Below are 27,254 nucleotides of genomic sequence, written 5' to 3' on the forward strand. Positions count from 1 at the left end.
TATTTATACAAAACCTTAAAAATACAATAATTACAAATTCGTATTACCAATATCAGTGCTTATATATAATTGCAAAAGTCTAGTTTTTTTAGAAATTATTTTACATTAATGGATAAGACTTTACAATTGTTCGGGTAACCTTTGAAAAATAATTTAGGTAACTAGAATATATGAGGTCAACAGGCGTAGTAAAAAGACCAGTCTTGTCAATCTCTGGACAGTGTGGGTTCACAAATCCTATCTTTATTTTTTATTATTTGTAATTAATCGATTGGTAGTGACTTTTTGCTTATAATTTAATGTACGTCATACCAAAAATTTAACTGATAAAAGTAATGTATGAGTTGAGTCTTTCAATTCCTAGAAAAGGCTCAACTATCCCGTGACTAGGCAGCGGGATGACAACATCATCCCTAATATTTTCTACAAAATTTTGTAAATACCGTTTCGGGCTTAACAATGATAATCTAAGTACATCTTTCTGTATAGTATCTTTCAAAGGTTACCACTGAAATTTTAAAAGAAATCTCCTAATGATCTATATACAAGATGTCTGGCTGGACGCGCCAATCCTTCATAACTCAGTTGAGGCTTTAAGTAGTATGATGTCGGCGTTCTTAAGCTTACACCAGATATTTGAGGACGTTTCCGTAATTGGTACTGTGATAGTTCTGATGCTGCATATTGTGGTTCGGGCTGTATGTTATTTCTAAATCTAGTGAATGTGTAATCTCTGTTTGTAGGAACAATAAAACTAGATGGCGCTCTTATGTTAGCCAGATTTGGTGTGGCTTCGTTAAACCTCTCATCATATTCAACTTCTAAAGAATCTGCTAGATTCTGCTTAATAGAAACTTCGGGGATTCGTAAGGGTTTTCCAGTTGCCGTGTAAGGTTTGGATATATCTGGTTTCGGTTCTAATTTTTGTTTCTCTTGTGATAAATATGGTTTCAAATAAGCGGCGGGTTTTAATGTTGATTCTAGTTGTTCTTTTATTGCCTCATAGTTATCATTGAAATTTCTCAATACTTTTGAGGCTAAATCTTTAGCCTTGTTTTCTGCAACCCTTGGATAATCTTTTGGTTTGTTTTCTTGTGTTGTTGTTGTTGGGGGTGGTGCAGTTTTAAGTTCAGTTGTTGTAGTTATTGGTTCCTTTTTGTTGTTGTTTTCATATTCAATATCTTCTTCATCGTAATATTCATATTCTTCTTCAAGTTTAGGATCTGAGGTTGATTTTTCCGTCGCTAAAGTTGTTGTAGTTTGTCTTGTTGTTGTGGGGATAGTTGTCGTTGGTGCAGGTGTAGTAGTAGTCGTGGTAGTAGTTGTTGATGTAGTAGAAGTTGTTGTAGTAGTTGAAGTAGAAGTAGGTTTAGGGGTGGTGCTTGGTAGCGAGTTTAAGTTCTTTCCACCTACCGGTTGTAATCCTCTTGGTAGGTAGGGACTTCCACCCCTAGACGGTAAAAAAGGACGTTTAACAACTTTGACGTTAGGTCTCATTTCTCTCATCTTATTAACTATTTCTTCTTTCTTACCATCGCTCGTTTTTTCTTTATCTTCATCGTAATCATAATAATAATCTTTTGTTTTTGATCCATCGATGGGTCGATCATTTCTCTTCTGATTGTATCTATTTTTAACTGCTTTTGTTGGAGGTTCGTAATCATATTCTTCATCTTCGTAATCTATTGGACGCTTAGGTTTTTTTGTTGGCGCTGGTCTTGGTTTGAACTTTTCTCTTTCAAGTGGCTCTGGTTTCGGACGTTGTTGTATTGTGCTCGATTTCACTGATGGAAGTGGTTTACTCTCATCGTCATCCTGATAATCATCATAATACTCTTCCTCGGGTTTAGATGAGGCTTTTGCTGCAGACACTGGTACGTATTGATACTTATCTTTTTCACTTAGTGGCACTGGCCTTTTAATTTTCGGGGGCATTCTAGGTTTACTAAAAATTCCTTGACCATTCGGTTTGACTAGAGGGGTATCAGGGGCTGTCGGTGCCTGTCTTTTTTCTTCTTGTCTATCATCATCATCATCATTTCTTTCTTGTTTTGAGTGGGGTCGCTCATCTCTGCCTCTATACGGTCTATCATATATTCGACGACCTTCATTTGTTTTTTCTCTTGGCCTATTATCACGGTTATCGTCTAAAGGCCGTCTGTCGTCTTTATCTCGTGTCCGAAATTCGTCTCTTGGTTTTATGTCGTCTTTTAATTTACCTTCAGCGCGTGGCCTGACTTCATCTCTGGGTTTAATATCATCTCTCAGTCGGCTTTCACCTCTCGATCTGGTTTCATCCCTAGGTTTTATTTCATCTCTAGGTCGTATGTCGTCTCTCGGCCGTATCTCGTCTCTAGGCCTTATCTCATCTCTAGTTCTTAACTCGTCTCTAGGCCGTATTTCATCTCTTAAAGTATCATCATCTCCATTTCTATCTTTTTTGTCATCTCGTGCTTCATCCCGAGATTGAAATTCATCCCTTGGTCGTTTCGGTCTGCTAGCTCTCGGTCTTTCATCATCTTCATCTCTATATCTATCATCTATTTCTTCCTTGGGCTTTTGTTGACGTCTTCCACCTTTATAAGGTCTTCGTTCATCCTCATCATATGGTCTTCTATAATCTGGTCTTTTGCTTCTGGGTCTTTCATAGGGTCTTCTGTCATCGTAATCATCTTCGTCAACATCTCGTGATTTTGAACGTGTGTCATACCTGTTATAGAAAATACAATAATATTAACCAAATTTTCTTTGAAATAAATTTATGAATTTATTTTAAGAAATGTCTTTCTGTATCAGACAACCTACCGTTCATCATAGTCGTCCTGAGGCCGTCTTTTTCCTGGTCTTGCACGCGGCCTAGTTCTTCTGCCACCTCTGTAAAATTGAGAAACCATACATTTACATGTTTATTAGATCTAGAAATACGTTTAGATTATTTTTGGCCCCAAAAACTGTATCTAGTTTTGACTTTACACGTTTCACAATATAATTTATATTATTTCAGTTAAAATTAAATAAAATTACTTTATTTGACTCGAAAAACGATATAATTTCGATAGTTGCTTTAGTATATATTAGGCAGTAGACTTACCTCTCTTCATAATCATATTCATCTCTATCCCTTGAGTAGTAATAGTCATCATCATCGTAGTAGTCATATCGGTGTGGCCTTCTCCGTGGAGGTCTGGGTGGCCTAGTAGTCGTTGTGGTAGTTGTAGTACTTGGAGGTGGTGGCGGCGTGGCGCTGGTGGTAGCTTTGTAGAGAGCTTCATTTCTGTAATGGTAATAAAAATTCACTTCGATTTGTAAACCTCCTTCGTCGGATGTTTTTTGGAAAGTCACTTCTTAGTTTAATAAAGAAAATCTGTTTATCAATGAAATGATGACAGGTTGGCTTACCTATGGAAATAGTTTGCTGAATTTTTGCAGTCTACTTCTGAGACGAATTGACAGATGAATGTTTTTTGATCAAATGCTGTGTAGTTAGCGCATAGGAAGTCATAACGCGTACCGAAGAGACAATGATGGTACACCTAGAATAATTAGTTATAAAACTGAGTATGATATATATGTAGACAGAAATGGTAATTCTTTTGTATAACGAGTGCAAACGGTATGTTATGTATGTTTACCTGATTCTAAGTGATACCGCCCGCAGCCCATTGACACTAACATTGGCAGAAGGCTCGCATGTGCGGTGCCGGCTTTATAAGAATTGGTACGCTCTTTTCTTGAAGTACCCTGAGTCGAAATGGTTCGGAAATACTCTGTATTGTCGTAATACTTAGCGTAAGGTTATTAACCCTGAAGTCGTGTATTCGAACCCAGTCTTATAGATTTTTTATGAGCTTAAATTCGACATAGACGGTAAAAAGAACATTGTCAAGGATAACGATATGGCTTTGATCCAAAGGACTAACTACTTGTACAAAGAAACTAATTACGAAACACCTGCAGTCATATCTCCTGCCAAATAAGCCACTGCTTGAAAATGCCTGGTTTGTTTAAGCTATTACTAAGATCTTAAAATCGTCTTACAAAAATATGCTCACATTTTGAGTACTATTTCTTTTATGTATAAAGGTTATTAAAACCTGTACTGCAGTGTTTAAATTACTTTAAAATAGTAAGACTTACATACATACATACAAATACATTCTTCCTTTACTTTGTGACTGGTTCAGAGTTAGACTAATATTATCAATAGTTTATATAATTTAAATAATAATAGGTCATAAATACCTGACACTTATGAGGGATTGCAGCGTAGAAGCCGTCATGTAGACCTTCACATTTGAAGTCCATTGTCTCTGGAGGTGGAACTGTTTCATAGAATGGGTATTCGGATAAATTGTAGCCATTCAGCTCTCTTGGTAAATTGGGGTCATAGATGTAGTCAATTTGGGGTATGCCAGTGTACTTTGACGTTGTGTTTGTCTCAGCTTCCTCGGCTGTGGTTTCCATCTAGAAGGAATGGAAAATATTTTCATTTAAAAAAAAAAATGGAATGAATCGGTTTACTGGTGAGATTATTGTTTCAATATTAAGTGTGAAACTTCAGGTAATCATTTCATTAAGAAAAACACTTTTTAAACGGATTAAAGCTATATATTATTTATTAAAACTTATAGTTATTCACATAATTCTAAACTTTAATTTTTTTTAATTTAAAAGCTATTTAAACAAAAGACAATACTATAATCATTTCATTTCAATAATTTATCTGTTTTGATGATTATTTATTGGTCAGTTAATTTTAAATAGTAGTAGTTTTTCTTGGGAAGGGAAGGTTTTCAATAAAGTTCACACATTAATATCATTAATATCATTTTACTATACAGATTATATATGTAGTAATGTAACTACATATATAATCAACATTACACATCTTTGTAGCTGAGTGAAAATCTAAAGGAATGCCTAGAAATTTCTGTAAGCTAATTTTAGCTATAATTTAAGCCAGCGTGTATTCCAATAACTTTAAATCAATTTATAGTAATGATAGGAAATGAGGTATGTGTAACAGGAAACGACACTACTTGTTGAGGCGATCCACTTTTGACTTCCGGTATAATGTGACATTGACCAGAATAGAAAGGTTTTCTTCTTATGAAAATGTTATGTTCATGTGATAAACAAACAGTTGTTGATAATCGTCCTATTCAATCATTTTACTGATAACCGAGAGATTCCCACGGTTTCAAGTAACATTTACGGTAGAATAAGTCAAGAATACACACGAGACAAATAAAAACACATTTCAAGGGGCATTTAAGAATCCAACTTTGTCTACATGTGCTACAGTGGTTTTATTCAAAAGACTTAAAATTTTAAAGTTGGCCTACTATGTACTTAAAGTCTTGCGGGGGATGAGGAACCAAAATGTTCTCCAAGAACTCGGTTTCTTTGTACCAAGAGGATATGTGTGCCAGCGAAGGCCTACGTTGTTTACTATACCAGTCTGTTGTACACTATCTACACCTTTATATGTTTGCACAGTGAGTTCACAGTAACGATATTGTGTAAATTATTATTACATTTCATTTTTATTTCTATACAACGTGTTGGCTGAGTACTGTAAGGATAGTGTGCATTTCACTTTTTAACAAAAATCTTGTATGCCTCATTCCATCAATTCGTGTTCATGCTGTCATGATAAGGCACAGTTAACTACTTTAACGTTACATTAGTTTAAATATATTATATGAAATAATTTAACACGACTTGCATGGAACAACTGACTAACAAAAGTTCTGCTCAATGCATAAGATAAATTCCTATATAGATACTTAACTATACTTAAAAATGCAAGACATTACCTGTGCTTCATCATCAGGGCCTGACGGTTCTTCCTCTGGTGCAGGAGTAGTTGTTGTGGTCTTTGCGAATATGAGTGATGTTGCTCGTTTGGCTGTTGTACTGGGCAAACTCGAGAATGCTATAACTGCTACACCTGGAAGAAAATCCATTCCAAAGGAATCCTTTAACGTTTGATAAAAGATGCCGTTATGCACCGGGCATACGTATTGCTGTGTTAACTTAATTGATCAATATTATAATGACTTTATGGTTATTACTTGAGGAACCTTGTAAAAAAAACTAACGCGCAGCAGCCATACAACTACCACTATTAGGGCCTCGTTTAATATATCGCGAAATATGCTTAAAATTAGTATAAGGAATATCCATAGCGCTAAATAGCCTATAATTAAAATATAATAAGCACACCTCAAATACATACCAAGACTAACACACTATCACACAACACAGTCGAATTATGTATTAGTTAAATGTATTTGATGATTTATTTTTTCCTTAAAATGTTTGAACCCTTTGTATAAAATAATAAATTCCATTTGTGTCTATACATTTATATAACTGTTAAATATAAACAAGCTGTACGGGTACGAAATATAAACATAAGTATAATAGTGTAAGAAGCTTAATATTATGTACTTTAAGCAAGTAAATCTCAATCTAATTTTCTTGTTATTCTGTTGCCTAACTGAACTGTTCTGGGTTTTACTAATAAAACCAATAATACAAATAGGTTTACGATATAAGGCAATTTAACTTGTTGATCGACCTACACAGAAGCATATGATTTTAGGAAAATAACTTAGAAAAAAATGTCAAAGATTCAAAATTTACATAATTCAAGGTTGTATTCTTGTTGGTTGACTTCTGAGTAACATTTAACGACACATTGGTAAATCCACAAAAAATATGAGTTGGCGGTTTTAAGGTTAAGGCCATTAGTTTATTGATTTGCTTATTATTAAATTTCATAAGTTTTATTCAATCCTAAAGATAACAATACAAAACTACTATTATTGTATACTCAATTATACAGTATTTACAATTTTCTTCACCTACATAAAAAGTTTGGTCCCTTTTAAGCTGGAAGCATTTCCTCGCTGTATTGCGATATTTATTCGTTGAGCGAGGAAAGCACCAGCTCTGGGGTCACCGGTACTATCTACCAGGCGCCAACTTAAATCTTTAATTACCACCTGTGCACTTGAACCACACGGCTCCAAAGGGAACAAAATCAAAGTTGAAGGAAAACCGACCGATATTTCAGCCGTTTTTTATACATAAAAAGTCGTAGCAACGCAATTAAACTTTAAAAAATATAAATTCGAAACTATACCGCACCTTATTGTTCTGTAAAGTAGAATAAAACTTTTTAATATGAAAGAAAATAGTTAAAACTTCTGGAATTCACTTAAATGCCACATAAGCTGTAACTTAAATACTTACAAAATATGGAGAAGGCCAGCCACCTATGGCGGGAACGTTTCATGATTGTACCTGAAACAAACAACATTTTAGGAGATATTTTTAACTTAAATCTCTTAACTTTGATGTGAGCCATCACTGGCTCGAAAGAGATGAATACACATTCAGCAGAAAAATAACGGTCCCATTTTTCAAAAGAAATTCAAACAGCCGGTAGACCGTACGGCGGAGTTCTTTTTCAATGCCTTGCCGAGATGCGGTTACAGAACGGGCAGGTCACACAAATTATGGATTTGAACTCATAAGCCTTTAGCGATTTACGGGTCCATCAACCAGATGGACCGATCAAGTGAAAGGTGTAAACAGATAAACCGCTCCAGATACTTTCTTGCTGACCACGACACTCAGACATGAGCCACGGATTAAAGAGAGAGACTTTAGCAAAGATTCTTCTTTCGAGACGTATATACTTGTTTCATACATAAAAGTGCGTCGCACCCATGTGGGCTTGGCCTTTTATTTGCATTCTTTAACAATTTAAATGTATTCGATTCAGAACAAAGAACTTCGAGACGTTTACCTTGCCTTGTTATTTATTGTTTTAGGGCTATGAAAAGTAGTTATCATATATTTATTATAAAAACTATAAAGTAACAATAAAAACTTTGAACACCTAAAGCAATATAAGTAGTTAATATTTGCTTAAATCGGTGTCGTCAATGTACTTTATATTTGTCGTTAAAATGATTAAACTTCCAGTAGGTACATGTTATGTACTTCGTAACTAGATATCTGTATAAATACAATGATTTACTATACGAGTAACGTATATATTTAGTATTCATGAGGACTAGACGTTTGTGGTATACGTAATTAAGATAACAAAAAGAGATGGAGAGTCCAAGTAATGCTTTGAGAGAGAAATCTAAAGAAGATATATAACGATATTTTTATTAACGATACCTATTGTTATTAATCCTAGTGCAGAAGACGAAAGAGACGCTTAATTGTGATCGCTAGATCGTATTTGTTAACTTAACCACTGTAATGAAGTATGATGGCCCATCAGGCAAGGAAATTTTTGCGTTTTTTATCTTTTCGTGATAGCCTTTTATATCTGTAACACATCGTCGACTTTAAGTCTCAGATATGCTATGTAATGTCTTGCCACCGCAATCCACTGGTGTGTACCGAAGTTCGAACGCACGACGATATTAATGTTAATATTGTTACGTTTTTTATAGTATAAGGGGCAAACCGACGGTAGGCTCATCTGATGTTAATTGGTGGCTCCATGGCCGGCATGGATACTCTCAATGCCGTAGGGAAAGAGTGTGATGCCGGCGTTTTAAAAAGTGGTAAGGTTTTCTTGAAGGGCCCTAAGTTGAATTGTTTCGAATATACTTCAGTAGGCAGCTGCTTCCACATAGGGAGGTGCGAGGGAAAAGCTGCCTAAAAACTTTCAGTTCAAACACCGTTCAAAGCTAGTTAAAAAACTGGATGGACTCCATCGTTTTTCAACCATTTTTATTTTTTCGACCCACGAAAAAGCCATAAAGTTAAATACAACGTCTTGCAACGGATACTGTAAAATATAATTTAGTTTATAACACAACACTAAAATAATAAATCATTACTTTAACAATTTAATCTTTTGTAATCATAATTTTCAACACACTGCTACCACCTTTTAAAACACTCAAACCCCCGCTTGCGAAACGGTCTAATGTCTATACATCGTTGAGTTTCGCCACAAAAAAGTAATATTACTATTTAATTTTACCTTTTGAAATTCTATTAATTTGTCTATATTGTAATAGCAAGTATAAAAATAAATGTTCATTACCATTTTTTAATTATGCTCTTGATGAAATCCCGTAAAATGATAATTTTATGAGAGCCATGTCGTGAAATGTTTCTAGGCTATCCTTGAGTTGAAACATCGTGACTGAGAGGATGAGCTATTTTAGTACCACGATTATCTTTTGTTTTGAAGAATGGGTATTATACCCCTCGGTGTAGGAGATTAATGATTTTAAAAGGTCAGCGTTGCATCTTGCCTTTAAATGCATATGGATAAATACACGATGCAGCAAAATTATTATTCATGTATCAAATTGGTTTATTATAACAATAAATTAAATTATTATAAAAACGAAATAAAATATACGTCTAACAATGATATCCAATGAATAAATTTAAATGGAAATCTATGGTTTAGCCATAGCAATGCAAAGGAATACTTGACATATTAGCAAAAAAATATACTTACATTAAAAACATCTAATACATTTATTGTCGGTATAGAACGAATGTGTCGGTCCTAAATCTTGTAGTATTCTTATAAAAGGTTTGATATCAAGACAATTAAACCTAGTTGAGTTATTTTATTTATTTCTCTCATGGCTTGCATTCGTGAACTTTTACATTAAAATTATTTTGTACAATAAATACATACTATGCATAATATTTTTATGATTCGAACCGAAGACCGAGAGGTTTGTAACTCTTGAACTTCGAAACTAAGTTGAGTTATAATCTACAGGTAAGCATGTTCGTAATGGGAATCCAAAATGGCGGATAGAACAATACGAGTAAAAGTTACAATGCAAGGACGGCACAAGGTGATCGACCGGGCATATTTCCTTTACTTATAAGTATTAAAGGAAAATCTTATAAATTCTCTAGCGTTGATCTAACGCATAAGGTAAATTAAATAATCTCGTGTTAATTGTTATATTGTAGCATGAAAGGCTATCTTGAATCAAATTAAAGATGTTTTTATTAATAAAGTTTTAGAATGACCCTCTTAGACCTGTTGGACATTGGTACCACTCTTTCCGGAGGGCTAGAACTATTTTTATACCTGTTCGACACATAGCGTAGTGGCTGTTTGTGAAATATAATAATCTTTATTTATATTAATCATGAATGTATTTGGAATGGAAACGTTACGTTATTGAACGTCGAATGAACAGCATAATTGTTTATTGAATAAAATTATCCTCTTTTAACGTTTCGGTTAAAGATATAACAGGATAATATAGCATTAGAAATACTAGAAACAATAGTGAAAGTGTTCGCCGGAGCGAGACGAATGCGTGAGATAGGTACTCTCATTTTTTATAATCGGTTAATATTCATTTAAATGCATAACGCTGGTAAATGCTAATAACTAAAGAAAATCTTGTAGACTTTAGTTGAAGGTTAGCACATAGACACGTTTAATTAGACAAATTAGCGATACTAAGCAACTGTCGTTTGCGAAGAAGTGACACAAAAAATAGCGAATTACGTTCTCCAAGGTTCTGTTTATCGGAGAAGGCTGGACATCACATTACGGTAATAGTTTTGACACAGTTCAAATCAGTGGCACTACAACCTTTTTTAGGTCTCTCTGTTCTCTGTTTCGTGATAATTTGTAAATCTAATCAATCTCCTGTGCCTGACACACGGCGGGTCTAAGGCAAGCCGGATTCCTCAAGATGTTTTCGAGCGAATGTTAATTGCATAGAAGGAAAACAGGTGCACACCCGGGGATCGAACTTACGACTCAAGGATGAGAGTAGCACGTTGCAGCCACTGTACCAACACTGCTCTTAATAAAATAAATCATTAACTAATTAAATATAGTAAGTGCAATAAACGTAATATCAGGTCTATAAGGTTAGTAAGGAAATTTCTCTGTCTACATCTACCATAAACTGGGAATCAAGCTTCTAACCCACCACGTCATCATTAATCGACTTCTGACTGGTATGTATGCAATACTATCATTACTAACCGTGTTCAATATTGTATGACAACAGAAAAACACTATTAAGACTTGTCTAATGCCATTTTAATGATAATTTTGTGTAATATCAGCGAGTTTGCATCAATAAAACTTATTAGTTAGTAGTTATTATTTATAGCGTGACGCGTGCTAAATTTAAGAAATTTCACAGATCAGATGCTATGTTTGATATTTATTTCATTAATTTAAGAAGATAAACAGCACAGACATAAAGAGGTTCTATGTTATGTCAAAATATTATATATTATCATTACATTGGACACCCAGCACGTTCAGTACAAAATAAAATGTTTATAATAACAATTATACATCAATTATTGTAATTTAAACAAAAGTGATAAAAAAGTTTTAAATTAAAAATTAGAGTAAGCATCTGAAAACAATTTATAAGATAAAAATTAAACTTATAGCATTTTTTACACCCTTTTGTGACGCCTTGTTACCCTAATACTATTTGTATTATTACTGGGCTAAATAGTAGCTGATGAAGAAGGAAGCCATAAACTTAGAGACGACAAATAACTTCCTCACCTTTATAAAGGCATCATGCGTTTATTAAGAAATTCTGATATTGTATATTATCTCTTAAGTGGACAATTTACTGACCGATATATCAGATAACAAAGTATTGGGTGATAACTTTAGTCTTCTTCGTTTCTTCAGGAACTTTATGAAACAACAGCATCTTTTTGCAATTGCGTATTTCTTCTTGGTCATGAAGTCATTATAAACTGAGCTGACTAGAGATTTTCTAGAGATGACAGCATGTGACTCGGAAAATATTCAAACTCCAGGGCTAATTGAAGTAGGGCTGGCGGTGGTAGTAAAATCATTATGCAAGTCCTTACGGAATCCTATACCGGTTTTGTTTGAAAAGATAAACAGCAAGGGTGTGTCAATTACCCCCTTTCCTGACAATTTTACAGACATATTTGATAATACTGTGGTAGATTTTTTCCAGCTGCAATCTATGCTCAAGCAACATGTTATATAGCCCATCTCGGGCCACCTTCATGCTAGTGGTGTGAGCAAAGATGCTTAAAGCAACATTGTTCTGTTGAGGTTTTTTATAATTTTTATTTCGAACTAAGATCAATTTCACAAAATGTCTGCCGTTGTGATGGCTCTCCTATCCAAGTATTAATGTGAAATAAGTGATATTGATTGTTCGTTCTAGATTCAGCGAATTGCTTCACCGACGAACTCAGGATTTGATTAATATCGGCTATTTATGTTTTTTACTGGATTAGTTGTAGGATATATTTGCTTGGTAGTTAAAAATAATTAATATATAAATATGGTTGAATGTGAATGGGTCAAAAGCAGCTGAACGCGAAAGATCCGTTTTTTAACAGAGCAGGACACGCTCGCTCGAATTTTTAATTACTTATATGATATTCAGATTCAGTGTCAGAACTCAGTTTTGTCGGGTAGTTATAGTTCAAATCACGCAGCAGTACAGTTATGCAACGTGAGACACAGGCAGACGTGCCGACGTTACTAACTGCACCCCACTTGTTATGCTAATGCACTTGCAAAAGAACTTTAGTTGGGCAAAATATTTGACTGTATGTTTAACTAGAGTAAATAATTCAATTATTTGTTATATCATCTATTATTTAAGCCTAAAATTGAGATTTTAGAAGACATTTATTTAAAGAAAATAATGGTACTTTGTGGTATCACGGATTTAAAGCTCTCATAGATTATTGACTATGTAAGCCTTAAATTGTGACTTATTTTTCAATAGTTAGTATTAAAGTTGTGTTTTATACATATATCTTTATAGTTTACTAAATAAACACATTTAAGCATGAAAATATAATAGAAAAAGCTTATATCGGATGTATTTTAAGATTCAGCTTAAACAAAATTTCTAAAGATCTTAGAAAGTAAGAAGCTATCTCCAAAAGCTTCATGAAAAATTTTGCCGTTGCTTATTGCAACGAAACCTAAAGTTCAAGCCTGTTTATAATTTGTTTTTATTAAATATGATGTGCCATTGGTATTTATGCACATAAGGCAGAGGGCACATAAGCTGCCTATATGGAGAGTTGGTTACCTACTGGCCTACTGTTTGTATGGGCATAGAGGTCAATTGCATACAAGGTTTGGTAAGTAGGCTCTTGAAGTTCTGAGGTGGATGTGACATTTTCTCTGCATTTAGGGCATTCATGGCCGAAGCTTTGAACGTTCTATTATTATTCAATTCTAACCCTCTATTTGGGTATATAACATACACTATTATTCGTCTAAGCAGATGCCTGTACTTTAATATACCTGGTTATGCCATATTACTGGTTCAATGAACCCATATTAACGGTCCAGGGAAGATACAAGGGGCCAAAGAGTTTCACACCTTTGCTGTATTCATACGAAACGACAAACCAAATCATGCAATGCAGCACCTGGTGAGAGAATAAGTAGACAGCCTACTGGATCTGAACCCAAGATGTACTTCTATGTGTTTTCTTAGCCACCGAGGCACTTATATACTTAATAATAAACATCAATATATGTTTCTCCTAGCACTATCAAGGCACATGAACGAATTGTTTGCATAAAGCCAATACATTTTTGTATGGAATATTTTATCACCGCTTTGAGGTCGTATTTGGAACTAAAATAACGGAAGCAACATACATGAAGACTGCATATGAATACAATTTGTATATGTAATAATTGTTTGTATATATGTATTGTTTTGAATAGATATTTTTCGCAGGCGCTTAATACTTGAGCCAACCAAGCTCATGGTACCCAAGATACTCGAAACGACGATGTCTATCGAAAAGTTTACCATAGTAAAAGTATTAAAGAGTTTAATAATTAAGATTATATAGCCTTGGGGGTCTCGGGTTTGTTTGAATGATAACTTAGCTAAGCGAGGAAAGTAAACATCAACTAATGGAGGTTGCAAAAGCCTTCAATATATTTATTCTTGAATCGAGGCCGATGTATTACAAAATATGTTTGTCACTATCTGTACGTTCACTCTGAGGACCTATGGAAAAGGTCACACTATCCTAATACTTTTTGTATATGTTTCGCTTAACACAGTTGATAAATGGGTATTTTTAAAACGCATGGAATGAGAGCGTTAAACCAGTATAATTTGGATGTGATTCCAGGTAAAAGAGTTTTGATTTAAAGTATTGACTGGTATGAAAGAGGCGTCAAAATTATAAGGCCTGTTATAACCATTAATTATGTAAAATTATAAGATATAAATTTATTGAACAGCGCAGGAGGCTCATCTGTTAATTAATACCGCCGCCCATGGACACTTAATGCCAGAGGACTCGCGAGTGCGTTGCCGGCTTTTTGAGAATTGGTACGCTCTTTTCTGAAGAACTCTCATTCAAATTGGTTCGTGTTTAGATTTAAATAGAACATATTAGAAGTGAGGACAGATGTTAGTATAAAATTATCACGAAATGGAAGTAAAAAGCCAATCAAATTGAAAATTAAATGTCAATAAATTAACAAGAATAATAAATTTATAAAACGTATAATTTGTAATACTTTAAATCGATGTTGTTCCTATATTTGTTATTTTGTAATGGTTTATTCATTTTGTACACATAAAAAATAAATTTGAATACAAAGAATTTCATGGAAATAAAATTTGTAGTCGGTTGTGTTTAATATAATAGTGATCATTTCACTGTGGTCAGGCACAGGAGACTGCAGACATTTGACGCATACTAATAGACAAGTAAAAGCCAAGACTGCGTTTTTAGAATTTATAATTAACTGTTGGTTCTTTGTTCTTTTATTTTGTCAAGTAATTATTTAAAAAAAATAAACATACTACACGTGACTACATTTATTTATTAAATTAGTCCAGATTTACTTTATATTCATACTTTTACTGAAACCAGAGATGCTTAATATTTGGTTTTAGTTGAAAATTTAAATAACTAAAAATAAATCGTATTATCTATACCAAGATGACCAAGCTGGCAGTATCACCAAACTATAATGCATTAGCTTATGTTAAAAACGTTATTTAAATAATTTGTTTGTTAAAACAAGCATACGAGTTACCGAGAAAACCGGATGAAAAACTAGTTTTATACTAACTGATACTCGTACATGTAACTTTGATTTAATTATAATAAGCTTAGTAGTTTAATTTTAGAATTAGGGTAATGGATTATGGTTAAAAATATACCTTTATACTTTTCCTATGCGGTTAAGTTAGTTAAGAAAATTTAAGATCATATTTGTATACACGAATGTCATATTAATTATTCCTGAGATTATATTTAAGTTATTTTGACTCTTCTAATACGAAACGACTGTTTAGCAAAGTTTAATACATTTAACAAACCAAGATTCTACAACAAATTAAGTAATTTTCAGTACAAATAAAATAAAATGTCATTTGACACGTAATTTATAAGCTGTTGGCAACTTGACATAGTTACCTACTTAGTGAGGCAATTGTTCATGAAAATATGTTGTGTAATATTTTGTGGTTTTAAGTAACACTAATATCTAATATATGCAAATATCTTGTTAGTAACAGAATGTAAATCTGTCAAAATATCAATGTTTATTCTATCAATAATCCTTGTTTTGGATCTTATTTCGAAGGGGTTATTTAGGGTCGTTTGGAGCGTATACCCACTTCGAGATGTGTGTTGGCTTGCATTCTGCTAATACAGGGTGATATGGGGACGCGTCTTTAGCTCTTGATGAGGGCTGCGGCATGCGAGGTGATAGAGGGCTCGACTCGCAGCGCGCAGCCGATAATCCTTGTTCGATTTTTTACCGGTTATATATAAAGCCGATATGGACAAGTTATGTAGAGCAGAGCAAAAGGAAAACATATTCAAGTAATGCACAAGGTATAAAATATTACACTAATAAGAAAACATACATTTACTATTTTAGAGTTAGTAAAAACTACGTAATATATAATGGTATATTAATACGATAACAATATTTACGCTATTGTGCTTACTTATACTACTTCATGAACACAATTCCACAGAATAAAGCTATAACGTATATTTGAATTATACAATAGCTTACACAACGTTAGGTAATACCATTGTGTGGGTCAAAAGGCACTCACGAGTGGACTTAGAAATCGTTTTTATTGTAACTGTATTTTAAATGCTTATTAAGTAACTGGCTGTAGCGTGTATTAGCTATTAAAATGTTTATAATAAATATATTTTATTATGCAAGGTATCTCAAAAGAAAGTTCATATTTAGTTGATTGATTAAAAGTAAGTCGTATATCAGTCGTAAATAAAATTGTTTATTTATTATTAAAATACACATTTTGGGAATTTATTTCTTAAAAATAATACTGTCGAAGCGTCCAAAAGTTCAAACAATAAAATTAGTTATGACGGCTCGGCAGGTGGACTCAGTCATGGCTGCCATTTTATGACGGATATTTTCTGCACCAGAGAAGTCGGCTTATTAGCGTAGACTTTAGATTTATGATAACCCCCATCAACCCCATAGGAGTTAAATCAGGACTGCGTGAAGGCCAATTTATGTCACCTCAAATTTGATGGCAAATTGCATGAGAAAATTTCAGGTACTCGTGGCTGAGACGTATTGGACGTGTGTGACGTTGCTTCGTCCCTCTGGAACCATGTTCTTTGGTTATAGCTAGGAAAGTTTTGAAGTTCAGGCACCAAGAAGTGGTCTAACATTTTCACATAACGCTCTGTATTGATTGTAAACTTTCTTTTGAAACACCTATCTTAAGCAGTAGTAGCTAAATTGTAATAAATTATAAGTTTGAAAACGTTTTTAGGCTTAATAACTAACAAACAAGATAAATAACACGCTGTTTATATGTTCTATGCTATAGTAATTGTGTTGGTATAAATAGTTTTAAATAAATAATTGAACAAAAACAGTCACAAAAAAGAGAATCTCTCATTTATCTAATTAAATGTAATCAAGTAAATATATAGGTTTGAATGTGAATTTTAATCCTGCTTCTTAAATTTAATTATTTTAATTTAGATGAAATAGAGTTGGGACATACTATGATCTTTTGTAGAGGATACAAAATATTAGATGTATTACATTATATGCAACTAATAACAATAGCTGTACTGTCCTAGTTGTTATGTGTGTGATTAACTTTAAGGTCGTAAATTTTAATCTTGGCTGTGTAATGCATGTATCATTCTTCTGTGTGCGCAAAACATTTGCTCTAACGGTGAAAGCAAACATTGTGAGGAAACCCTGTCCTGGACTCAAAATCTTATAGCATGAATTAACCACAGAATTCTGATCACCTACTAGTTTAAATAAAATATTAAAGGTATAGTAAATGAAATTTGATAGTTAGCAAATGTCTTAGTTTAAGGAGTATGTAAGCTGATAGTTTTCGTATAAGCATAAACCGTTCGTGATCATTGTTTCTTTGTTATAAATTAAACCTGTAAGATCTCATGTATCCCGAAAAGCATTTAAAATATATGAAATTCATTTTATATATATGCAAATAATGTATTAATCTTAAATTAAGCTCATGAATGTTAAATCGATTTACCTGAATATCTGAAAAGCGAAGCCGTACCAAAATGTATCTTTGTTTGTATTTTGAATAGGTCTAGAAACTAATAAATTGGATATAAATGAATTATATAAACAAAAACAAAAATATATTCTATACGAATATTAATAATAGACAAACAAGTTCACAACTAGCTCTATCACCATAAGTTTAGAGTGGTCTTGACGTCATGGAATCATGGATAAGTTTTATCTATAAATTATCTCTGGATCAAAGGTTAAGATTTCTTCTCAATATACAATCAGTGAAGCATTTTATATGGAAATCACTTTTGGATCAAATTATGTTAAAATATTAGGATGATGTAATTTTTCAAACAAATTACGTTTCGTTTATTTGTCAGTTATTTTTAATTAATATTGATTTTATTATGTGGTGCTTTAAATATGTGTATAAAATACTATTTGATATTAACACATGTACAATAAAATGATGAATAAAATTCACCAGATAGTGACTTTTATTCTCGCTTATAACTAATATTGTTAGCAATCGCAATGTAAAGACTATTCAAAATTAATTTCACTTAATTGTGGGGAATAATAAATTTTTATAACAACAATAACCCTGACGTCTGATATTTAAATGACAATCAATTTTTTATTAAAAATATATAAAAATATGTATTGTATGTTAATTAACACGTTATTAAAATATATGCTATAAAAATCTCCGCGAATAATTAACGACCTTATTTTTTACTAATAATATTTTAGGTCATAGTAACCGGATTTAGAATTTAAGGAAATACTGTTTAATTAAATATTCATCGTAATAAAAACGTTGGTTTAGCCAGCTGATATTTGAGGTTCTTGACTTGGTGTATATTATATTTATATTTAATAATGAACAAAATAAAACATATACCAGGTATCGTTTTCCTTTCATACTTGCGTCCCGCGCGTTGAACTCTTTTATATGGATGAAGTTGAGAAATTTCGACTTGATTGAATGTAATACCAATTCTTTTTATATCTACCAATATAAATAGTCTTATTTATAAAATTTTCATGAATTATTAAGAAATTTGGAATATGATTATTTTAACTTATGTAGTCAACCTGTATAGCTATTTATAAAAGTTCGTTGATATTTAGGACATTGAAGAAATTTTGTAAAATGTAAATTATAATCCATCAATCCTGTTTCCAATGTCAATCAAATCGCGGATTAATATCAAAATATACTTTAAGTAATGATAAAGTTTTATGATAATTGTTCTTAAATGCTGCAATACAAGTAATCATCACGACTGTATCAAATCGATTGTATCATCTTTGATTCGTTATGTCACTACCGTTTTAACTTTTACATTTAGTTTAAAAACAATTTTGGATTTACTACTTTACCAATGTTTAAATAGGTGTAAAATACATCTTATAAAATTATGCTTTCTTATTATATTTGAATTGTATATTGCTACAGTCATAGACTTCAGAAAAATACGGTTTTTATTACATCACGAATCTAGTATATAGTTCTGTTGAAATACTTCGATTAAAATTTTTGAGTATAAAATGTATTTTTTTTTCTTATTCATGAACCCTTCTAATTTTAGCATCTGTCTAAATTTTTTATCGTACAATCGAAGTATCCTGAATCTGTAAAAATAACTTACCAATTGCTTTTCTCGTACTAAAACACAAAGTCCAAATGTTCTATAACACTTTTAACTTCACTTCACATATCTATAAATACACTAACCCAAATAATAATCAAAATAATAAAATATCAAATAAATTACAATGGCGTAAATCGCAAATTTGAAATAGAGAAAGAAAAAGTCTTTGAAGAACTTTAATATAGTTTGAGAAGCTGTTTGGTTTTCAACGTGCATTTAAGAAACGACTGAAAAAGAATTTAAAAACAATTTAGGTTGCGTAACGGTTCAAGTGAATGTCATTTAAAGGAAGGGTTTTTAGGTGATGCATTCTTATACAATTTTAATGTGATAAAACTTTTACATGTAATTTTAAAGGGGGCGTGAATTTGTGCTCTTTTGTCTGGATTATATACGAATGTATTTGAAAATCTTGCTAATGTTCCGCTCTGTATTTGAATTGTGATGAGATAACTATTTCTTTATTCAATAGATAATAATGAACAGTTTAACAGATTCACGTTTTGCCTGATTTTTGGGCTCCAAATATTAAATACAAAACTGTTAAATATGATAAAGAAAGTTTTATCCATTCTACTGGAATGTCTGTCTAAAGCCTAGTAAATCGACAAAAGATAATAACAAGATATATTAAATGTCAATTGCAAAAAATTACATAAGCGACAGGTTTGGTTTCCTAAACTATAGACTTCCTAATTGCTAAAACTGGAAACATTAAACAAAATGAAATGCACTTTAAGTTTTGGTCTATTTAAATATTAATTACAACCAGGAGTCATTAATTTCTCGTTAGATTTGTTTATCGAATTTTAGTTTTTTTATAAGGAAGTGGAACGGTAAGTTTTTTATTTGATTAATCTGGTTTTAACCGTGATAATATTAAAATGGTTATTTTTGATAAAAACACTTGCTATGCGGATCGGTGTGTATATTATATATATTTCTTACACCTTACTTTTACATTTGTTTTCGAAAAAAGCATTTGACATTGATCTTTATAAAAGTGGTAGTTACGAGAAAATGTTTTTTTTTTCATTATTTATAAACAAATCTTAGCCATCTACCACCACCGGTGCGCCCTTCTATGTGAGAAACGTCGATCTCCACCACGACCTGGAGCTCCCTACCATAGCCCAATGGATGGAGTTGGCGTTCACACGCCACTTTGACAAGGCTAAACACCATCCCAAGTAATAGCATCAACTATTACCCCTTCCCGACAAAAAGGGCTCATAGGAGGCCCCGACACATACTAACGGAGCCTAATAGCCATCTTATACATTATATGTACAAATGTGAATTTAAACAAAATACTTGCTTTACAATCATACGGACTATCTTTTATAGATTAACTAGATGTTTTTTTATAGGTCTCCTACATATCAGCCTATCATGGGTTTTATTTACTTAAAAGACTTGGCGTCTCCCACCCATATACTTTGTATATGATAAAACTTATTTGATGCAAATAAAAGTGAAATAGCGAGGTCAAAACTGAATATCCGCCATTTTATGTATGACATAACCTGAGAGACGTATAATTTATGAGCTATTCAATAATATTTTGCATAACGTGTCTGTGTAACATTTATAAACATTTGGTGTGACTATGGTAAAAATATACTTAGTTACCAACAAGGATTTCTAAAAAAAATCGCTGAACTATAAAATGTTATTTGTTGCTATTTTTATAATAAAGTTTACCACATCATACGTAATGATATATCTACATTATATGTTACAAGGTATCTTTTCTAAATATATGACAATTATGGTAAACATAAATGTCAATAAATTTAAAAATAAAATACAATATAAATATTATATGTGAAATAAATTACTAGCAAAATGCGGATTAGGTAAAAGACAGGCACTTAACAATGCTTTTAAAAAATTTATCAGCAGACTACTGAATACATCCAGCTCCGAATATGTGTGATTGTTCAATTTTATTCTGAGTATATCCTAATTTACTAAATAAATTAAATATCAGCTGGTTGTTGGATGAAATGTGATGTTTATAAATCGTGTTCTATACGAAGGCATATTTCAAAAGTCTAAATGAGTAGTAAATATTACGTTTCATAACGTGAATTTAATTAAAACTATTTTCGCTAAACCTTGAAGAAATAAAGTAATTCGTTGTTTCACTTGATAATTTATTAAATTGCTACACGCTATTGCCGTCTCACTCACAGCAATTCGACATGAGCCTTTTATATTTGCTTTCTTTCATTAAAAAAATGCTTTAATACAAAGAAAATTGAAAAAAAAAATGTTTTATGAAAGTTTAAAGATCTTTAAAAATGTAAACCTAAGTCTGTCGAAATATAAGTAAAAATTTATGATTAGTGATTTATGAGTAACACAGATTATAGCAGTTTTAAATTAGTACCTAAGTGAGATAAATTCCACACACTACACTACACCACTGCACTTTCAAATAGTGAACTGAGGGGAACGGAGTTCGAACTGAACGACGGAATGGCGAGAGGGGATGTAGGGTGCCATCAGTTTTGGATATAATTTAAGACTTATTACTTCAAGTAATATAATCTATGTGATCTTCAACATTTTAGTAGATAAAATATGCAATTTAAAAACCAAGCGCATATATATATATATATTATAGTCTAAGCGAATTATATATTGTCTTTGTTAATGTATGCTCCATAATGACATATCATACCTATGTTAAATACTTGTTAAATATAACTATTATAAAGATATTTTTTATATTTTAATGACAACCAACAATATTTGCTATTTACTATCAATTTATTCATCTATTTTCAACATAATATAATATAATCTGTCGTAATTTTCTACAAAGCTGTGTATTAACATTCAAATTTTATTCTATCTATATTGTCATTGAAATTTTGACATTTATGTAACTTGTCCGACTAGTTTGGAAGCCATGGCCGCCCCAAGCGTTGCGTGCTGACAATGCAGCATTGCGCAGTTGAGAAACCAACGCTCGCATTTACATAAACCAGAATATATGTTATTTGCGGTATATAAGCCGCGTCTTCAAAACTAGTTAAGAATGGGTTGCTGGTATGGGTTCTACATTACGGGCCAGTTTAATACATCTTATACGAATGCTCCGTGAGCACAGAATGTTAAGTACAACATATAACTCTATACGATGTTAGTAACTATGATTAAAGCTAAAAAACTTAAATAAAATAAATTCATGAGTCTATATTTTTTGCTATATTGCTTATGACATTAAAATTCTCCAAAAACTTTTGAATGTTTTGTTTCTCACTCGCGTGACACAAGCATAAGCGTGAATAACTCTTTTGATAGACAATTTTATATTGAAGCAACGCTTGCTAAATTGTATAAGAGATATTAGATTTGACGAACACTAGAGCATCTAGACTAAAGCTTGAAACGACTTTTGACAGACAGATACCGGCAAACATCTTGAACAAATGTCCTTGGCTGCGCTGAAGCAATTTCTAGGTATCACTGGGAGGAGCGTGCGGCAGGATAGTAAAGCGTCGATCGCGTGATTGGTAAATCAGTTGACGTTTGTGTCCCGCGCTGTGTACGCGCAACTTTCCCCCCACTCCCTTGTTTAATACTCAAGAAGTTTGCCGGTGTCTGTACGTGGTAGGTGTCGCTTATTCGAATTTGGATGAACTGGATATATGATTAGTAATATAATAGGAATGATTCTGGAGTTTTGATAATATTGTTACACGGTATAAAGAATCTCCGGATTTAGTCCAAAAATTACTTTAAACATTAACTTCCAAATATTTTTTTATTATCATCATTTAATTTGTGAAGGAGCAGTGTTGGTTTAGTAGCGTAAGTATGCAGGATTCTCGGTCCTGAGTTCCGTGTCATGTCTGTCAATAAAACGACAAGGTTCTTGTCTATAAACTCTGCGCCCAAGAAGGCTTGCAGGTCTGCATTATTATCAAATTATATTAAACACATTTTTATGAAAAAAGAAAAGTTACTTTTAAGTTGTTTACTATAGTTAAATAGTCTAATTACATCTAGTTAAGCTTAACAAATTTATATAAACTGACGATGTCAATGGAACAGCTCCCAAACAATATCGTACACTGTCGTGCGAAACGTTTCCTCCTCAATTTCCTTCCTTTCGTTTCCTTAATTAAACAATTTAACCTAATTACTAACTAACATACACGCAAACCATTTTAATTTACGAGTGACAGAAATATGGCGTTATATTATTGTATAACGTTGTAAAAGTGTTAGTGTAATGGGCAGAGATGAAAACAAAGTTTATTGGCCGATTGTTTTTTTACCAATTTACTTTACCTTAATTGGAATCAGATTGCGTGTTGTAAGTAAGATAACAGGGGCTATGTTCTAATATTCATTGAAATTTTATAGTTATTCAATAGACAATTTTATATTTACTGGTATTAAGCATGAAACAACCGTACAGTTGGTCATGTGCTTGTACAATTGAAGTAGTGTATAGAAACGACGCTTGACAGGCCTCTGGGTTCTCGAGATATTCAGATATACTTATACAAATACTGTTTGTTTGTATATGGAACTGGGCTTTTATGATTTTTTGCGTATTTCATATAGGAGCTAGGAAATTATCAAGATAAATTTCGTGGCCAATTCTGCCCATATATCCACGTCTATTAAATTTCAAAGTCTGAAACCCTTGTATATACCAACCATACCTTACCTATGCTTGCGAAACTCTCTGACCAGCACAAGGACATGCTAGCTCACTGTCAAAAAGCCGTGGAAAAAAGCATGCTGAGAATAAGGAGACAAGCATGGAAACACAGACATAAGAGCTAGAACAAGTGTGACAGACATTCTAAGATAGACCAAATTAAATGGAGATGGAGGGGTCATATGCTACGGAGCCCCAGGAAAAATGGAGCTAAATATTGACGTCATGGTACCCTAGAGACGAAAAATGAAGAAGAGGCCGACAAGGCAAATGATGGGAGGACAAAAACTAATTAACAACAGGCTACAACTGGAGAAGAGACGCAAAGGATAGAGAACAGTGGGAAGACTTAGACTTGCCATGAGGCACACATAACTCCGAGATATACTGTAGTGAATAATAAATTATAGATAGATAGAATAGATCACAGACTTTGGAGAACAAAGAGAGAACGATTTACTATGAATGCTTAGGTACCAAAATGAACTTTCTACGAAAATGGTTAAATTATAAACCTAATGAATTTTATCACTTAACATAATCCACATGACATACGCTGCGATCACTAGACCTTATACACTTTCGCTTATTCATTGTTTTAATTTAAAAATTATAAGTGTATCATTTTCATTGAATAAAATAATTAAGATATTATCTTTGGAGTGAGATTTGAAAATACGATTTAAAAACTTTCCAGAATCATAAATTGAACTTAAAAGTCTTTAGTCAATTGTAAGATATTCTTTCGTTGTATGATATATATGTACTATGTATTGTTGCATACATAACAGCGAACTAAAGCATCTTAAAATATATATTGTATCTCAAATTGTTTTTCCAAGTTAAAACAAATCGGAGAACCCAAACGGTATCTAATTGCTTAGCAAACAATTGATTAAACTATATAAATCTTGAAATAGTAACGAAAACGCTTACTTTCACTAGTTACGCAAAACTATAGCGACGCAGGCGCAGGCCGCATGCTAAACCAAAACATTGCTATTCGTTATTCCATTCAAATGCCGATTTTTCAAACATTCGATATCTATTAGGTCGTGATTTTAAATGACAGTTAATTATAATTTCCATTCAAAATATAATTTAAAAATGCTTTTTGGGTTAGGATAAACTGTGTATCACTAGAACATACATCTATAATGTCTGAGGTCACATATCTGACTTCTGTATAAAGTGTGGTGAAAAAACTTATTCTATGGTTGATCCTGTATCATTTTTGAGTCTAACAATAAACCTAAATTATAGTTAGTGGTTAGCGATGAAGATTTGAAGGTAATATAAAGAGATAGTTGTGCATATTTACTTTACATATAATTTGTTTTTCTCAGTTATAAAACCGGATGACTTTTAAATAAGGCTTTTGTTAAATAGCGTTCTATATTTCGCTGAGAAATCGAAACCCTAAGTCTACATTGCAAAACTTTGCGCAGACTGTGCAATATTCTGATGAAAATGATTACTAATAATTTGCGACACCAGATTGACCATAGAGTCTATAAATTCGATTTAGATAAGAGATAATATCAGAGTATTGGTTTAATGCATTGTAAGAAACTTCCCAATATTTATTACTTTTTTTATATAAAAACAAAATAGAAAATTTTACTTAATTCTTAGATTGTTTTCGTTCACTCATTTATACCAGAGGAATAGTCGTTTAATAAATTTAAGTATGTCATTTAACAGTTATAAAAATATCATAAGTGAAATGCACAACTGTCTCATCTTGGGGATGTCAATCTTTTCTTATAATAACAAATTAACCTCACATTGCACCAGGATATTATAATATCGAGATATATAAAGTGATTGTAACAACCTTGCAGCGACATTCGTTAAATATTCAAGTGGTACAAAATTAATATCACTATGAAGGCTGTAGAAAGATCTAGAATAGATCAACTAATTTTCGATTTATACAGAGGACGTACTCGTACAAGGCAACCGTGGGTGGTAAAGTCTAAGTCCAGGAGGTACTAGAGAAGGGACGAGTTAATAGACGTGGATGATGCGAGTTATGCCTGGACCGTAGCAAATGCATATAATGAAATAGATTGAAAAAAAAAATTAACAAAAATAATGGCATCGACGTTTCAATTATAATAGTTTTGAGTTTCCTGTATAGACATTTTAGTTTAATGAAAATAATGGTGGATTTATTTGTGTCGATGTAAATTAAATTACAATTTATCGTCTTAACCGATTGCCGATGCCTTATACTCGTACTTATTTCCGTCAAAAGCCTTTCTCAGGACAAGATTATGAACATGTTACGCAAAGTGTTTATATAATAGTATCGAAATTTGTAAGCCAAGGTTATAACTCTTTAGTTTTTTATGAACTCCTGGTACCTTGTTAATTAAAGCCAGCAAGTCTTATGTAAAAAATAATTAAGACAACCTTTTTTAATCTCAATCTAGCTAAAATATGCATGACATTACTTAAGCACTAAGCTATATATATAAAACTTTTACACATTTCTTATCATATTATAACCAGTATTCAATCCTTTAAACCTGAACTCAGACAAATCTAAGATTTATTCTATTTATTTAATATAAAATAAATAAATTTTCTAAATTATATGAAAGTTACAAAGTGTACGGTCTCGAAGGTTCGATAGGATTGTTTACTGCGATATTTGTTTAAGGTTGCAGCCAAATGAGGTAATTTTACGAATAATTACAATATAATACAGCTTTATACACAAAATATATTTTTAATAATAATAATAAAGATTGCATTTCAATTACTATTGACCATATTGCCATATAATATAATTCTTACCAGCAACAAATTGACGCAAGACAATAAATGACCTGAATGAAAAAACGGGTTCTATGACATACCGAAAAAAGTTACCAAACCGTTACGCAACCTCACGCTTGACCAGAGACTCTTGCTAACGAATTAAAAAAATAACTGTCAAATAGAATACCATTTGAATTTGAACACACTCACTGAGTTTTTATTTAATTTTAGATTTATTAATTATAACGCGAAATATACGTGCGACACGAGTGAACGTATATAAAAAACTGACTGGTGAATTGGATAGTGTAGTCTGCAGTCTGCATTAGTTATGTCAGTACAGTATTAGAAGCAGACTAATGGGTTTATATCGAGCATATCATACAATATTTTAAATAAGCATTATACGAGGTACTATCAAATACATATAGTAATAATTTACGTACCTTATAGAAAATATTATCAATTTGGATATTCCTTATTAAATATTATATAATATTGAATTCGTATTTGTTTTCATTAAATAAATGTGAGAAAAGATAAACAGTATTACACTGAAACTAGTAATATGTAGTCACAC

At 32.3% G+C, this 27,254-nt stretch overlaps 1 protein-coding gene across 10 annotated transcripts; it reads right to left on the reverse strand.

Annotated features, from left to right (window-relative positions):
• Positions 1–17: 17 nt before the first annotated feature.
• On the reverse strand, positions 18–26,943 carry LOC123716978 (nipped-B-like protein B). Of its 10 annotated transcripts, none has more exons than XM_045672725.1 (9): positions 26,773–26,943; positions 19,216–19,445; positions 7,264–7,314; positions 5,820–5,953; positions 4,243–4,464; positions 3,400–3,533; positions 3,092–3,274; positions 2,806–2,874; positions 18–2,710 (listed from the first exon to the last, which is right to left on the reverse strand). In XM_045672725.1, exons 3-9 carry the CDS (start codon positions 7,304–7,306, stop codon positions 517–519), a joined length of 2,979 nt encoding a protein of 992 aa, XP_045528681.1. In that variant the 5' UTR covers positions 7,307–7,314; positions 19,216–19,445; positions 26,773–26,943; the 3' UTR covers positions 18–516. The 10 variants fall into 10 exon arrangements, with proteins under 10 accessions (XP_045528681.1, XP_045528684.1, XP_045528686.1 ...); XM_045672728.1 differs by having other exon boundaries at positions 26,862–26,940; XM_045672730.1 differs by having other exon boundaries at positions 19,216–19,296; positions 26,862–26,929.
• Between the last annotated feature and the right edge of the window lie 311 nt (positions 26,944–27,254).

This window comes from Pieris brassicae, chromosome 12, assembly GCF_905147105.1.
Source record: "Pieris brassicae chromosome 12, ilPieBrab1.1, whole genome shotgun sequence".
Classification (NCBI taxonomy): domain Eukaryota; kingdom Metazoa; phylum Arthropoda; class Insecta; order Lepidoptera; family Pieridae; genus Pieris; species Pieris brassicae.

What these genes read in the sequence shown, in the direction of transcription:
- LOC123716978 (XM_045672725.1), bottom strand. Translation starts at nt 7,306, where the DNA reads ATGAAACGTTCCCGCCATAGGTGGCTGGCCTTCTCCATATTTT. An exon ending in TCAGCAAACTATTTCCATAG is followed by an intron (nt 3,275 to 3,399) that starts GTAAGCCAACCT and finishes TTACCATTACAG; the next exon opens with AAATGAAGCTCTCTACAAAG. An exon ending in GAATATGATTATGAAGAGAG is followed by an intron (nt 2,875 to 3,091) that starts GTAAGTCTACTG and finishes TCAATTTTACAG; the next exon opens with AGGTGGCAGAAGAACTAGGC.